The 13135-nt window shown below is 36.1% G+C and overlaps 1 protein-coding gene across 1 annotated transcript in view; it reads left to right on the forward strand.

Moving 5' to 3' along the window:
* Positions 1-490: 490 nt before the first annotated feature.
* CATSPERB (cation channel sperm associated auxiliary subunit beta) overlaps positions 491-13135 on the forward strand; it is a 105828-nt gene continuing 93183 nt past the window's right edge. Inside the window, exons 1-4 of the mRNA XM_008698580.1 lie at positions 491-569; positions 2330-2418; positions 4664-4804; positions 8749-8809. Coding sequence (XP_008696802.1) covers positions 491-569; positions 2330-2418; positions 4664-4804; positions 8749-8809 — 370 coding nt within the window. The remainder of the gene's footprint in view (positions 570-2329; positions 2419-4663; positions 4805-8748; positions 8810-13135) is intronic.

Consider the following 13135-nt stretch of genomic DNA (forward strand, 5'->3'; position numbering starts at 1 on the left):
CTCAAGGTTTCTTCCCACAAACACAACTCTGAGAAAAGGCGTGGGTAAAAATGTGTCCAGAGCTTTGCATGCTTGGCACACAGGAAGAACATGCAGGGTTGCTCAGGACCCATGTGGATTCTCTCTCTCAAAATGAATGCAGTCCAAATATCAGATCAAGGTACAGCTCTACCATGCTCAAGAGTCTTTTTCGAGTCAGGCTCTGTTTCACACAGCTATAGAATTGACCACACCTCCCAACAGTTGTCTACATTAAAGAAAAACCAGGGCCACAGCCCTTTAGTTTGCAATAATGATATTTATAAATATCTTTAATACCAGCTAGGAAGTAAACATAGAACTTGGTCAACTGTTACATTGTCACAAAAAGGGAAATAATTTTAACTTAAAGGAATAGATGATTTCTTTACTATAGAGTTGTTTATAGAAAAAGGAACTAAAAGTATGTTCAGAGTGACTGAACAGAAATAATTCTTATTTCTTTCAATAGATGGAATTGCTACTTTTATATATTATAATTTTACTTTGGAACCTATTTGATTTTTCATCAGGAGTAATATATAATAAAGGTAAGTTTCAGACTCTCTTACTCTCTATTTTCTTGCAGGAGTTCTCCTTTATTCCCTTCCTTGCTAACAATTAAAATACTTTTTTTTGGTACTTCTTTACTTTGTCTTCCAATTTTTCCCAGGTATTATTTATTGTGCTTTTGTCCAGAGGTTTCTAATAATATCACTGTGAATCTATTGTTATTAAGTTGTGTACACAGACACCTTTGTTACAGAGTTTCATCACTTATAAGTCATAGAATATTTAAAGTTTAAGGAGCATTTTGTATTTGAAAAACTTTAATTATTTAAATAGCTTTTTTTGCTTTTTCCTACATGGTTACATGTGGTATGAACTGTAAACTGAATTATAAGGCTAACAGATTGAGGCTGAAGATAATTTTCTGAAAGTAAGACATAGATTAAATTACCCAGTAGGACTTTAATGGTGGAAATTCTTTGTAAAAGGAATAAACAAGGCAATTCACCTCCACTTGTGCAGATTGCCTAGATTCTCTAGCATTTTGGACTGGCTCTGCTAGAACATAGTAGATGCTTAATAAAAAAAAATTGTTAACTGACTAATGGAGAGAGGGATTCAGGCTGTCTTCTATTCACAGGTGTGTTGCAGAAATGCTTGAGTTCTGGGATAACCCAGTACCGGCTCCCAGGTTCTGCTGGAGAATGTATAACACACACATGGGTGTAATCTCAGATTGGAGAGTCATAGGCCAGTTTATGAGATTTCAGAGAAGGGAGCATTTACTTCCAGCTGAGGGGGTTGGTCAGGGAAAGCTTTGTTCAAAAGAGGGCAATCAATCTATGTCCCCAAAAGGAGTATCTGTGTCAGTGCATGCATGGGGGAGAGGATTTTGCAAAGACAACATCAGGGTAAGTGATGGTAAAGTCATGGAGGTAGGTAATCATATAATGTGAGGAGAGCAGGAAATACTTCAGTTTGGCCAGAGTGAAGGGATAGAAGAAGTAAAATATTTTGGAAAGATAGGAAACTGGTTCATGTCATAGAATTACTTGAATGCCAGGCTGGAATTTGGGCTTTTGCCTAAATTCATTGGGATGGAGATTGACAGAATGGGTAAAAACCTATGGTCCGACTCTGTGGTCTACAGGAGATTCCCTTCAGCTCAAGATAAAGAGAAGGAATCTTCCTCCCACCCCCCTCTCCCTACTTTTGGGAGAGGAATCTGTTTCCTATCAATAGCTCTCTATTAAAATACAAATTCTCTCTTCAGTCTCCAACTCTTGCCTCTTTTCTGTGCTCACCAAGGACTTTTAAGAGTCAGGAACTATTTAATATTTACATTGCAGATTTTCCAGCATTGTTTTATTGTCGATCTTTAGTTTTGTACCATTGTGGTTGGAAAATACACTTGGTATGATTTCCGTCTTCTTAAATTTTATATTTGTTGTGTTTCTTTTTCTGTGATTTAGCCAGGGGATTCTTCTGTGTGCACTTGAGGAAAATGGGTATTCTATTTTTCTTGATTGGAATGTTTTTATATATATCTTTTAGAACCATGTAAAGTAAAAAAAAAAAAAGGTTCTTATTGTCTTTGCATCTGGATAATGAAATTTATTGAAAATTTTAAAAAATTTAAAAAATGAGTCAAGAACTTGTTTTTGGCCACTTCTGAATTTAAAATATACAATTATGATTCTTACTCTTTTAAAATTATTTTGTCAGTTTAAAAAATATGATTCTTTTAATGGAAATTCTTCTATCAGTGACCTAAAATACATGTATTTTTTGTATTATTTAGGTGATATGGAGAAACACTTTGCTTGTGATAGCCAAGGCTTCCCCCAAAAGAATAAAATAATCAAGTTATATCTTTCCTCAGATGACTTGGTAAGGTCCCGTAAAAGTATGCAACAATCCCTCACAGTCTTTTTAACTCCACGTGGAAAACCAGTAGCCCTGTATTCTTTTCAAATACTTTCTACTATGTTCAGACTTGGGGAGGTAAAATCCTATGTAAATAATAATCTTTTCTATTCCATTCCACTTGGGTCAGGTGAAATAGTGATTGCATTTAGCCATTGAACAGCCTGGGTGGTTTTGCCTTTTTTTTTTTTTTCTTAAGATACATCCCCCTTCCCTTTTTAAAAGGTCTGTTATAATGGTCTTTATTTTTTATGGATCTGATTTGTCCTTTTGAAGTTTGACAGATGTAGCCTGTTAGAGAAATTTACTTCACATGATCCAGGGAAAGACTCTTTCCCTTTTATAACAAGTACCACATTGCAGTTGTCATTTGGGGTAAGGAATAATTTGATTTCTTCAGTTCATATAAAGGCATTCAAACTCACACACACACACACACACACACACACACACACACACACACACACACACACACCATTTTAAATTTTAAAAAATAGTGTACTATTAAGATAGCCATCTAACATGCTAACAAAGGAGTAAGTTAAGAAAAAAATGTACAGATTGTTTGAAAATCTCCAATAAATATAATAAAAACAAGGACAAATACATTTTCCCCCAAAGTCTTCTTGACTTAGTTCCTAATTCCTTCTTGATATGCCAAACATATATTTACTTTTTTATTCACAACTGTTGTGAAGTGCATGCCTTTGAGTCAAAAATGCCTTTCCTCCTTGTGATTACATATTATGGAGAAAGAGAGGAAGAGAGACCTTCTGAGCTGGGGTCAAATCCTGGAGCTATGCACAGACATGCATGGTCTGTGTGCCCTGGGGCAGGTTACCTAACCCTTCTCATCCCTAGTTTTATCCTCTTTTTTTTTTTTTAAAGATTTTATTTATTTGACAGAGATAGAGACAGCCAGCGAGAGAGGGAACGCAAGCAGGGGGAGTGGGAGAGGAAGAAGCAGGCTCATAGCAGAGGAGCCAGATTGCCGGGATCACTCCCTGAGCCGAAGGCAGACGCCCAACCGCTGTGCCACCAAGGCGCCCCATAGTTTTATCCTCTTTAAAAGAGAATTAATTATAACCTACATTTTGGATAGTTGTGATATAGTAGTTCTAGAAGTGATATTAGGAGAAATAATGCCTAACATTTATAAAATGTTTATGTGTGTCAGGCATTTTCAAAGTGTGTTATGTTCATGATGACATTTAATGTTCTGTAAGATAAGTACTTAAGATTCGTGGAGGAGGACTGAGCCTACCCCCTTCGATTCGTACCTGGGGCCTGTAAAATAAATGGACAAAAAAACAGATTAACAGGAGAAAAAAAATCAGACTTGATTTACACATGCAGTGCATATAGCCACAGGGAAACTCAGCGATGAGTAACTCAAAAGGCTGAGAATTAGAATTTGGGGCTTCTATGCCAGCTTCACAAAGGGCAAAACATTGTAAATCAGTGAAAAGACAGGGGGAAAAGGTTTGAGTTTACTTTCCCTCCAATCTCCGTTAGAATGTAAGTTCCTTGAGAACAGGGATTTTTGTCTGTTTTATACAGTTCTGCTTCCCCAGCCCCCATAACACTGCCCAATTCGTGGTAAGAGCTTGGACAATGTTTTTGAAATCAATCAGTTTCCCTGTTTTATAGATAGGGAAACTGAAACTTGGGCAACTTGCCCAAAGTGGTCTTAACTAGGAGAACCAAATGAGATGAAGCTGGTAGTATCCATCTTGCGTTGGTTTTCAGGAAAACCCACCATCTGTAATTGCTACGTTCTCATGTACCCTCTCAAAACTGGGAAACAGCCAATAAAATGCACTAAGATGAGTTTTGCCTTATACATTTGCTCCTTTTAAAATTTAAACACAAAATAATGATTTTAATAAAACAGGGATTTCTACACGTGATGGCAGATGGCTTGGATTCTATGTTTATTAAATGTAATAACTTTATGTCCATTTTTCGACAGCAAAGATTATTATATCGATGAATTGAAACCTATTATGACATATCTAGCAGAACAGATGACTGAGTTCTAGAAGTCTACTTTTTCAAAAGAGATTTTTTTCCCCCTAGAGACAAGCATTACTGAAGATAGCATCTACTTTTCATAGATTTCCCCTCACTTTTAAATTATTGTAAAATATGCTTCTCTCCATCAAATTGTCTAAATTACTTTTTTTTTGTCCTCCCCTCTTTCCTAAAGAAAATCGAGTGTTTTTTCCAATCTGAAAGTGAGCTTTCTTCGAAGGAATTTCTAGGTGTGTTCACATCAGGAGGACTTGCTCCGAGCTTGGGAATTATAAATAGTACATATACTGGCATCTTCCACTTTAATTTAACTTTGGTAATAATATTTTATTTTATTCTTTAATATTATTAATTAGAAGCATACTCTGTCTTATAGGATGTGTTTTTTTAAAATAGCTAGTCCATAATATCACATCTATATATGTTTTAAGTCTAACAATACAATGTTATACTTTTTGCTTTAAATAGTTTTTAAGAAATTAGTGTACGTGCTGTTAAAGCAAGCTCTAGTTTTTAAGAAATGAAAGAAAAAATTCGTATGGCTGTTTACTCTTTACGTACATATTTGTGATTTCCATCACTCTTCATTCTTTTCCGGAGATAGGAGTTGCTATCTGATGTTCTATTTCTTCAGCCCAAAGAATTTTTATCATTTCTTATAGAGCAAGTCTGTGGGCAATGAATTCTCTGGAAGTTTTATCCCCTCAAAAATGTCTTTATTTTGCCCTCATATTTTGAGGTAACAAAAAAAGAAGTATATCTTTATTAAGATATAATTTGCATACCATACAGTTCACCTATTTAAAATGCACAATTAAATGGTGTTTAGCATATTCACAGAGTACGCCAATTTCATATCTAATTTTAGAGCATTTTCATGACTGTGAAAAGACAGCGCATCCCCGTTAACAGTCACTCCCCCATCCACCCTCTGCTCTCCAGGTGTAGACAACCACTAAACTACATCTGGCTCTATGGATTTGCTTATTCTGAACGTCTCAGATCAATGAAATCCTCCAACATAGTAACTCTTTGTGACCGGCTTCCCTTCAGTTAGCATAACCTCTCCATGTTTTTCCACATGGTGGCATGTGTCAGGACTTCTTTTTTTTTTTAATTGTCAAATCATATTCCAGCGTATCAATACCATGTTTTGTTTATCCATTCATCAGTTGCTGGACATTTAGGTTGTTTCCACTTTTGGGGCTGCAATGAATCATGCTGCTATGAACACCTGTGTACAAATCTTTGTGTGGAAATACGTTTTTTTAAAATTTCTGTTGGATGTCTACCTGGGAAATGGAATTGCTAGGTCCTAGGGTAACAGTCTGGTAACTGCCAGACCGTTTGCCAGAATGGTTACACTCTTTTACTTCCCACCAACAGTGCATTAGGGTTCAGATTTCTCCACATCCTCACCCACACTTTTTACTGTTGGTCTTTGTTGATACAGCCATCTCAGTGGATGCGAAGCGCTATCTCGTTTGGTTTTGATTTGCATTTCCCTGATGATTAATGCTGTTCAGCATCTTTTCATATGTTTATTGTCCATTTGAACATAATCTATGTTGGGGGTTCTTAACTGGGTTGTCTTTTTATTCTTGTCTGTATTCTCAATACAAGTCCCCTATCAGACACGTGACTGGCAAATATTTTCTCCCATTTTCTGGGTAGTATTTTTACTTTTTAGGTAGTCTCCTTTGATGCACCAAAGTTATTTTGATGAAGCCTAATTATCCATTTTGTTGTTGTTGACCTTGTTCTTTGGTGTCATGTTGGAAACCATTGCCTAATCCAAGGTCACAGAGATTTACCCTTCTTTTTTTCTCCTAAGAGGTTCATAGTTTTACCTTCTACATTTAGGTCTTTGATCTAACTTGGATTCATTTTTGTGTGTGGTGTGAGGTTGGGGTCCACGTTCATACTTTTGTATGTGGATGTCCATCTGTTTAAACACCATTTGTTGAAAATACTATTATTTTTTTCTCCACTGAATTGTTTTGGCACTTTGTTGAAGAATCAATTGACTGTGAAGGTGAGGGTTTATTTCTGGATTCTCAGTTCTGTTGCACTGATCTATACGTCCGTCCTTACGCCAGTACCATGCTATTTTATAGTTAGTTTTGAAATAGGAGGCATGAGTCCTCCAACTTTGTTATTCCTTTTCAAGGTGGTTTTTGCTAGTCTCTATGTGAATTCGCTAGCTTCCATATGAATTTTAGGATAAGCGTGTCAATATTTACAAAGAAGCCTGCTGGAATTCTGATAGAGATTGTGTTCAATCTATAGATCAATCTGGGTGGTATTGCCATTTTAATAATATTACCTCCCCACCCATGAATCTAGGATGTTTTTCTATTTATTTAGATTTTCTTCAGTTTCTTTGGACAATGTTTTGTAGAATTCAGAGTATAAGTTTTATACTGTTTTTGTTAATTTTATTCCTAATATTTTAGTCTTTTTGATTCTTTTTTTTTAAGATTTTATTTATTTAACAGAGAGAGAGAGAGAGGGAGCGTGCCAGCAGGGGGAGTGGCAGGCAGAGGGAGAGGGAAAAGCAGGCTCCCCACTGAGCAGGTAGCCCGATGTGAGCTCGATCCCAGGACCCTGGGTTTATGCCCTGAGATGAAGGCAGACACTTAACTGACTGAGCCACCTAGACTTTCCTCTTTTTTATTCTATTGTAGAGGGAATTGTTTTCTTAATCTCATTTTCAGATTATTCTTTGCAAGTGTGTAGAAATACAATTAATTTTTATATATTCGTCTTATATCGTACAACCTTGAGAACTCATTTATGAATTCTAATAGGTTTTTAGTGGTCACTTTGATTTTTGAATAATAGTTTTGTCAGATACAGAACTTTTGGTTGACACCCATTTCCTTTCGACATTTTGAATATGTTATTGTGTGTTTTGAGTATGTCACCTGACGCCATTGTTTCTGAATGAGAAGTCAACTAATAATTGTATTATTGTCCTCTATATGTAATGTGTCATTTTTCTCTGGATGCTTTTAAAATTTTCCCTTTGTATTTACCCTGATTGGGTTTTTCTGGGCTTCTTGGATTAGAAGTTTACCAAATTTATAAAATCTTCAGCCACTGTTTCTCTGCTCCTTTCTCTATCTCTTTTGTTACTGGAACTCTAATTATGCACATTTTAGAATATACAATATTGTCCTGCAGATATCTAAGGCTCTGGTCATTTTTCTTTACTCATTTCCCCCCTTTTTCAGATAGGATAATTTCAACTGCTGTATCTCTAAATTCATAATTCTTCTACCATCTCCAATCTGCTCATCCAGTAAATATTTTCTTTCAGTTATTATACTTTTTGCCTCATTATTTTCATCTGGTTTTATTGTTATATTTTTCATGTATGTGCTGGGATTCCTTATCCATTCTCTCACTAGGACATTTTCTTTAAGCCTACATACATATTTGTAATAGCTGCTTTGAAGTCTTCATCTGCTCTCTGGACTCACTCTGGGTCAGTTGATCATCTAACTTTTTTTTTTTTTTATCAGTTACATGTTTCTGTTTCTTTTCATGTCTTATCATTTTGGTTGAAACCCAACATTTAAGATAATAAGCTGTAGCAACTCTGGATTCTCTTATGTCCTTATGAGAATTTGCTGGGGGGGGAGTTGTTGGTTGTGGTGTGAAAGGCTCTTTCTTGCCTTGACACAACTGTAAACTGTCTTGTCTATGGTTTCAGCCGCTGTTATCTCTGCTCAGTTATTTAAGCTTCCATGGTTGATTTTTTTTTAACATGGCCTTCATTGGTCTCCTCTGCATTTGCGTTGCCCCAGGATTTGGGGAAATTTATATTGAACTCTTAGCTCCCCACTCTTGCAGTTCCCTTGCCCGTGGCATATTCTCCTTAAATTCCCCAATTCTCTGTCCACACGAAGCTCTGTTCTCTGACACATCAAGCCAGTAATGCCTCAGTTTTGTGCTGCCTGAGGCCAGTTGCATGGTATGCCACTTGATAGCATTCCACATAATCAATTAACATTTTAGTTATTTCCAGTCTTCTATTACAAGCGATGATGAAAAATATTCTTGAGCACGTTTTATTTCACACATGTGTGAGTATAATGTAAGATAAATTCCAAACAGTGAAATTGCTAGGTAAAGGGTATATGCATTAGATGTTTTTATTTAATTTTCATTTCTTAAAATAGGGCGGGATATAACAAAATAAGTGTTACCATTGACATTACCAAACACTGTATTCTGTTGTCTTCTTTATTCAAGTTCAGTGATCGAATTTACTGGTTGATCAATATTCCCAGAGAAAACATTACAAAAAATACAGGTAAGAATGATCTGAGTTAATTCTTTTACTCATGGGTCTGGGTTGCCAAATGTAGCAAATAAAAAACATTTATATTAAAAAATTATTTGCTATTCCATATAAATGTTTCATGTTGTATTTGGGACATACTTACTAAAAACTATTACAGTTCTTCTAAAATTCGAATTTAACTGGGGTTCCTATATTTTATCTGGCAATTCTATTATAGATAGATTGATTTAACACACATAACATTTATACTGTTCTTTATTTAAGTAAACTCATTTTCTAGAAAGAACTCAAAAATTGTAGTATGGAGAAATTCATATATCCATAGAACCTTAAAATAGTCTGTAATATGTAACATATTATTCACTACGGAACCTACTATTAAGTGTTATGTGGTAGCATAGTTTTATATGCTATCGTAAATACCCAGATGGAAAAAAGAGGAAAATAAAATTCCAGGAGTTATAAGTATTGAGCTAGTGGACTGAGCTAGTAGACCTTGAGGCATGAAATACATTTTCATAGTTCAAAAATGATGGAGGTCATATTATTTTAATATGATAGGTGCAAAAAGCAGAAACCAACTTGGCTTCACTGAGGAAAAAAGAAGAAATTTGTTTTTGTCACGGAGCCCAAAGATAAAAATGCAACCAGGTTATAGGAAGGAATTAGGACTAAGAAATGGACAACCATCAAACTTTCACTCTATTTCTCATTTTTATGTCTCCTGTAAATCTACATTTATTTCTCTCTCTCTGCAGAGTAGCTTTCTAAAGCTGCCTCACTGCTAGTCAATATTTTAAATTATATATTTCCTGGGGGCCGACCCAATTCCAAATTCCCAGGAGAGTATCTTTAATTGGCCTCTTGTTGATCTAGCACCAACTTGTGTATCATCAAATGGCGATGAGGGACCAGGACAATGGGAATCCTACAGACCAACCCCTCCGGTTACGGGAGTAATTAAAGGGCATATGGGATTGTGTGTCCTTCAGAGTAAATGTGGGGGCTGGTTAGAGTAAGGAAGAAATGATAGAGAAGTTTCCACATAAGGAAGTGTCAAAGACAAAAGTCTGCGAAGAAGCCCCAGTGCTGTAACATCTGATATGAATTAGATCAGCATTTTTATCCTGTATTTGTCTCATTTTTTTCCAAATTAATCTATTGGAAACTTGCTGATTTTTTTTTTCAAGGAATTCATCCTGAAAATTGTACTCTTTTTTTTTTTTTAATCTAACTTAACTCTCATCAGTATTAGGATGGATTTTTCTAGCTCCTTGGCATAATATTGACATTAGTTTGAGAATTGAAAAAGTGAAGATCACTTGTTATTTTTGCTCCTTCTACTGACAAACTTTAATTTCAGAAATGCAGTGATTCTAGGGTCACCCAGACAAGAACAAAGGTGATCTGAGAACTTAAGTATTTTATGGAAAGACATCATATGAGCTCTGCCTCTCTTGATACAACTCCCTGGACTGAGTAAAAAGAAATATATTTGAGCTCATAATGTACAAGGAGAGCCTGGCCTAATTAGTATATGCTAAGAATCAGGGAAAAATACATTCGGGGGAAGAAAACCATACTTGCTCGTTCATTTTTTTCCCTTCCTTAATCATATTTTATCTATTGCCCTGCTATGCATTGGAGTATTATGTAAGCATGACATCCTGGGAGGGGTAGTCAAGGACACATCAACCACAAAGGCAGCAAAATGGCCATCATAGTAGTAGAAGAACTAGCAGGCTCATCACTACTCTAAATACTTTACTGATACTAACTCATCTGTCCCTCACTATGTGCTAGGTACCATTATCATGTCCATTTTCTTTTCTTTCTTTTTTTTTTTTTTAAGATTTATTTATTTATTTGAGAGAGGGCAGGGAGGGGCAGAGGGAGAGGGAGAGAGTCCCAAGCAGACTCTGTGTTGAGCTCAGAGCCCGATGCGGGGCTCAATCCCACGACCCTGAGATCATAACCTGAGCTGAAATTAAGTCAGTCACTTAACCAGCTTCGCCACCTGGGTGCCTCTACCATGTCCGTTTTCAAATGATTTAACTGAGACCCATGGAGCCCTAAGGAGATGCAGTGATAGCTAGAAGGTGCTGAAGGCAGTTTGAAGTTTCAACAGCAATGTAAGTGTTGAAAGTAATGCTTCGTAATTTGTCCTTTTTTTTCATTTGTAAATAAGGTAAAATTTGCATTCCGTAAACTGTACCCTTTTTGAAAAGCATCTAGTTCTGTAAGTTTGCACAAATGTGTACAGTTGTGTAATCACTACAATCAAGATACAGAACTGCTCCAACACCCAACACCGTTACCCCACCTATAGTCGACCTCTCCCCATTCCCCAAGCCCCTGCCACCACGGATCTGTTTTCTGTTCCTGTTGTTTTGCCTCTTCCAGAGTCATACACATGGAATCATGGAAAATGTAGCCTTTTGAATCTGGCTTCTTTCACTTAGCATAATTCATCTGAGATTCATCTATGTTGTAATTTCTTCCATTTCCTTGCTGGATAGTATTCCTTTGTATGGGTGTACCAGTGTTAATTTTACTGAAGGGCATTTGGATTTTTCCAGTTTTCAGTTATTTTGAGTAAAGCTGCTACAAACATACAGGTTCTCTTGTGATCATAAACTTTTGTTGCGTTTGGCTAATACATAGGATCGCTGTGTTATACGGTAAGTGTAAGTTTAACTTTATAAGAAATTGTCAAACTATTTTCCAAAGTAGCTGTGTCATTCTGCATTTTTACCAACAGGTTATCTGAATCCATGCCAGCAGTTAGTATGTATAAGTGTGTGTGTGTGTGTGTGTGTGTGTGTGTGTGTATTTTTAGCCATTCTAGTAAGTGTATAATGGCATTTAATAATTTTAATTTGCAATTCCCTAGTAACTAATGACATTAAACATTTTTTGTGCTTATTTGCCATTTGAATTACCTATGCAAATCTCTTGCAAGTTTGTTATATATATATATATTTTTAAAGATTTTATTTATTTATTCGACAGAGATAGAGATAGAGACAGCCAGCGAGAGAGGGAACACAAGCAGGGGGAGTGGGAGAGGAAGAAGCAGGCTCATAGCGGAGGAGCCTGATGTGGGGCTCGATCCCAGAACGCCGGGATCATGCCCTGAGCCGAAGGCAGACGCTTAACCGCTGTGCCACCCGGGCGCCCCTGTTATATATTTGGACACAAGTCCCTTATCAGATATATGATCTACAAATATTTTTTTTTCCCTAGGCTGTGGCTTGTGTTTTTCATCTCTTAAGAGTATCTCTTGAGGGGCGCCTGGGTGGCACAGCGGTTAAGCGTCTGCCTTCGGCTCAGGGCGTGATCCCGGCGTTATGGGATCGAGCCCCCCATTAGGCTCCTCCGCTATGAGCCTGCTTCTTCCTCTCCCACTCCCCCTGCTTGTGTTCCCTCTCTCGCTGGCTGTCTCTATATGTGTTAAATAAATAAATAAAATCTTAAAAAAAAAAAAGAGTATCTCTTGAATATCAGAGTTTTTAATTTTGGTCAAGTCTAATTTATCAGTTTTTTATTTTATGGATTACACTTTTGGCATCATAGCTGACTCAAGTTCACAAAGATGTTCTCCTATATTTACTTTAAGAAGATTATGGTTCCAGGTTTTATATTTAGGTCTATGACTCAATTTGAGCTAATTTGTTATATGGGCTGAGGTTTATTTGGGGGGAATATAGATACCCAATTATTCCAGCACCATTGTTGTAAAAACTATTTTGTCTCCATTGTATTACTATTTCTGTGTTCTCTGTCTTTTCACCAGCACCACATTGTCTTGATTACTTCAGCTTTATAAATAATAAAGTTATAATAAGTAATGTTAATCCTTCAACTTTGATATTTTTCAGAATTGTTTTGGTTAGTATACTTCTTTTGCCTTTCCCTATAAATTTTAGAATAAACTTGTTAGTGTTAGTTCTATAAAAAAATCCTGTGGTTTTTAAATTTGGATTGCATTAAATCTATAGTTTAGAGAGAATTGACATCTTACCACTGAGTCTTCCAATCCATGAACACTGTGTACCTCTCTATTTATATCTTCTTTGAACTATTTCATCAGGGCTTTGTGGTTTTCAGCATAGAGATCTTACACATTAAAAAAAATTTTTATACCTAAGTATTTCATGTTTTTGGTGTATTGTAAGTGGTTATTTTTAATATTTGAATTTCCAAACTGTTCATTGTTAGTATGTAGAAATATGATTGATTTTTGTAGATTGTGTGTCTTGCAACCTTGTTAAATTCACTTATTGGTTCTAGTAGCTTTTTGTATATTCTTTGGGTTTTCTACATAGAAAAATC

This window comes from Ursus maritimus, unplaced genomic scaffold (genome assembly GCF_017311325.1).
Source record: "Ursus maritimus isolate PB19 unplaced genomic scaffold, ASM1731132v1 scaffold_25, whole genome shotgun sequence".
Lineage (NCBI taxonomy): Eukaryota > Metazoa > Chordata > Mammalia > Carnivora > Ursidae > Ursus > Ursus maritimus.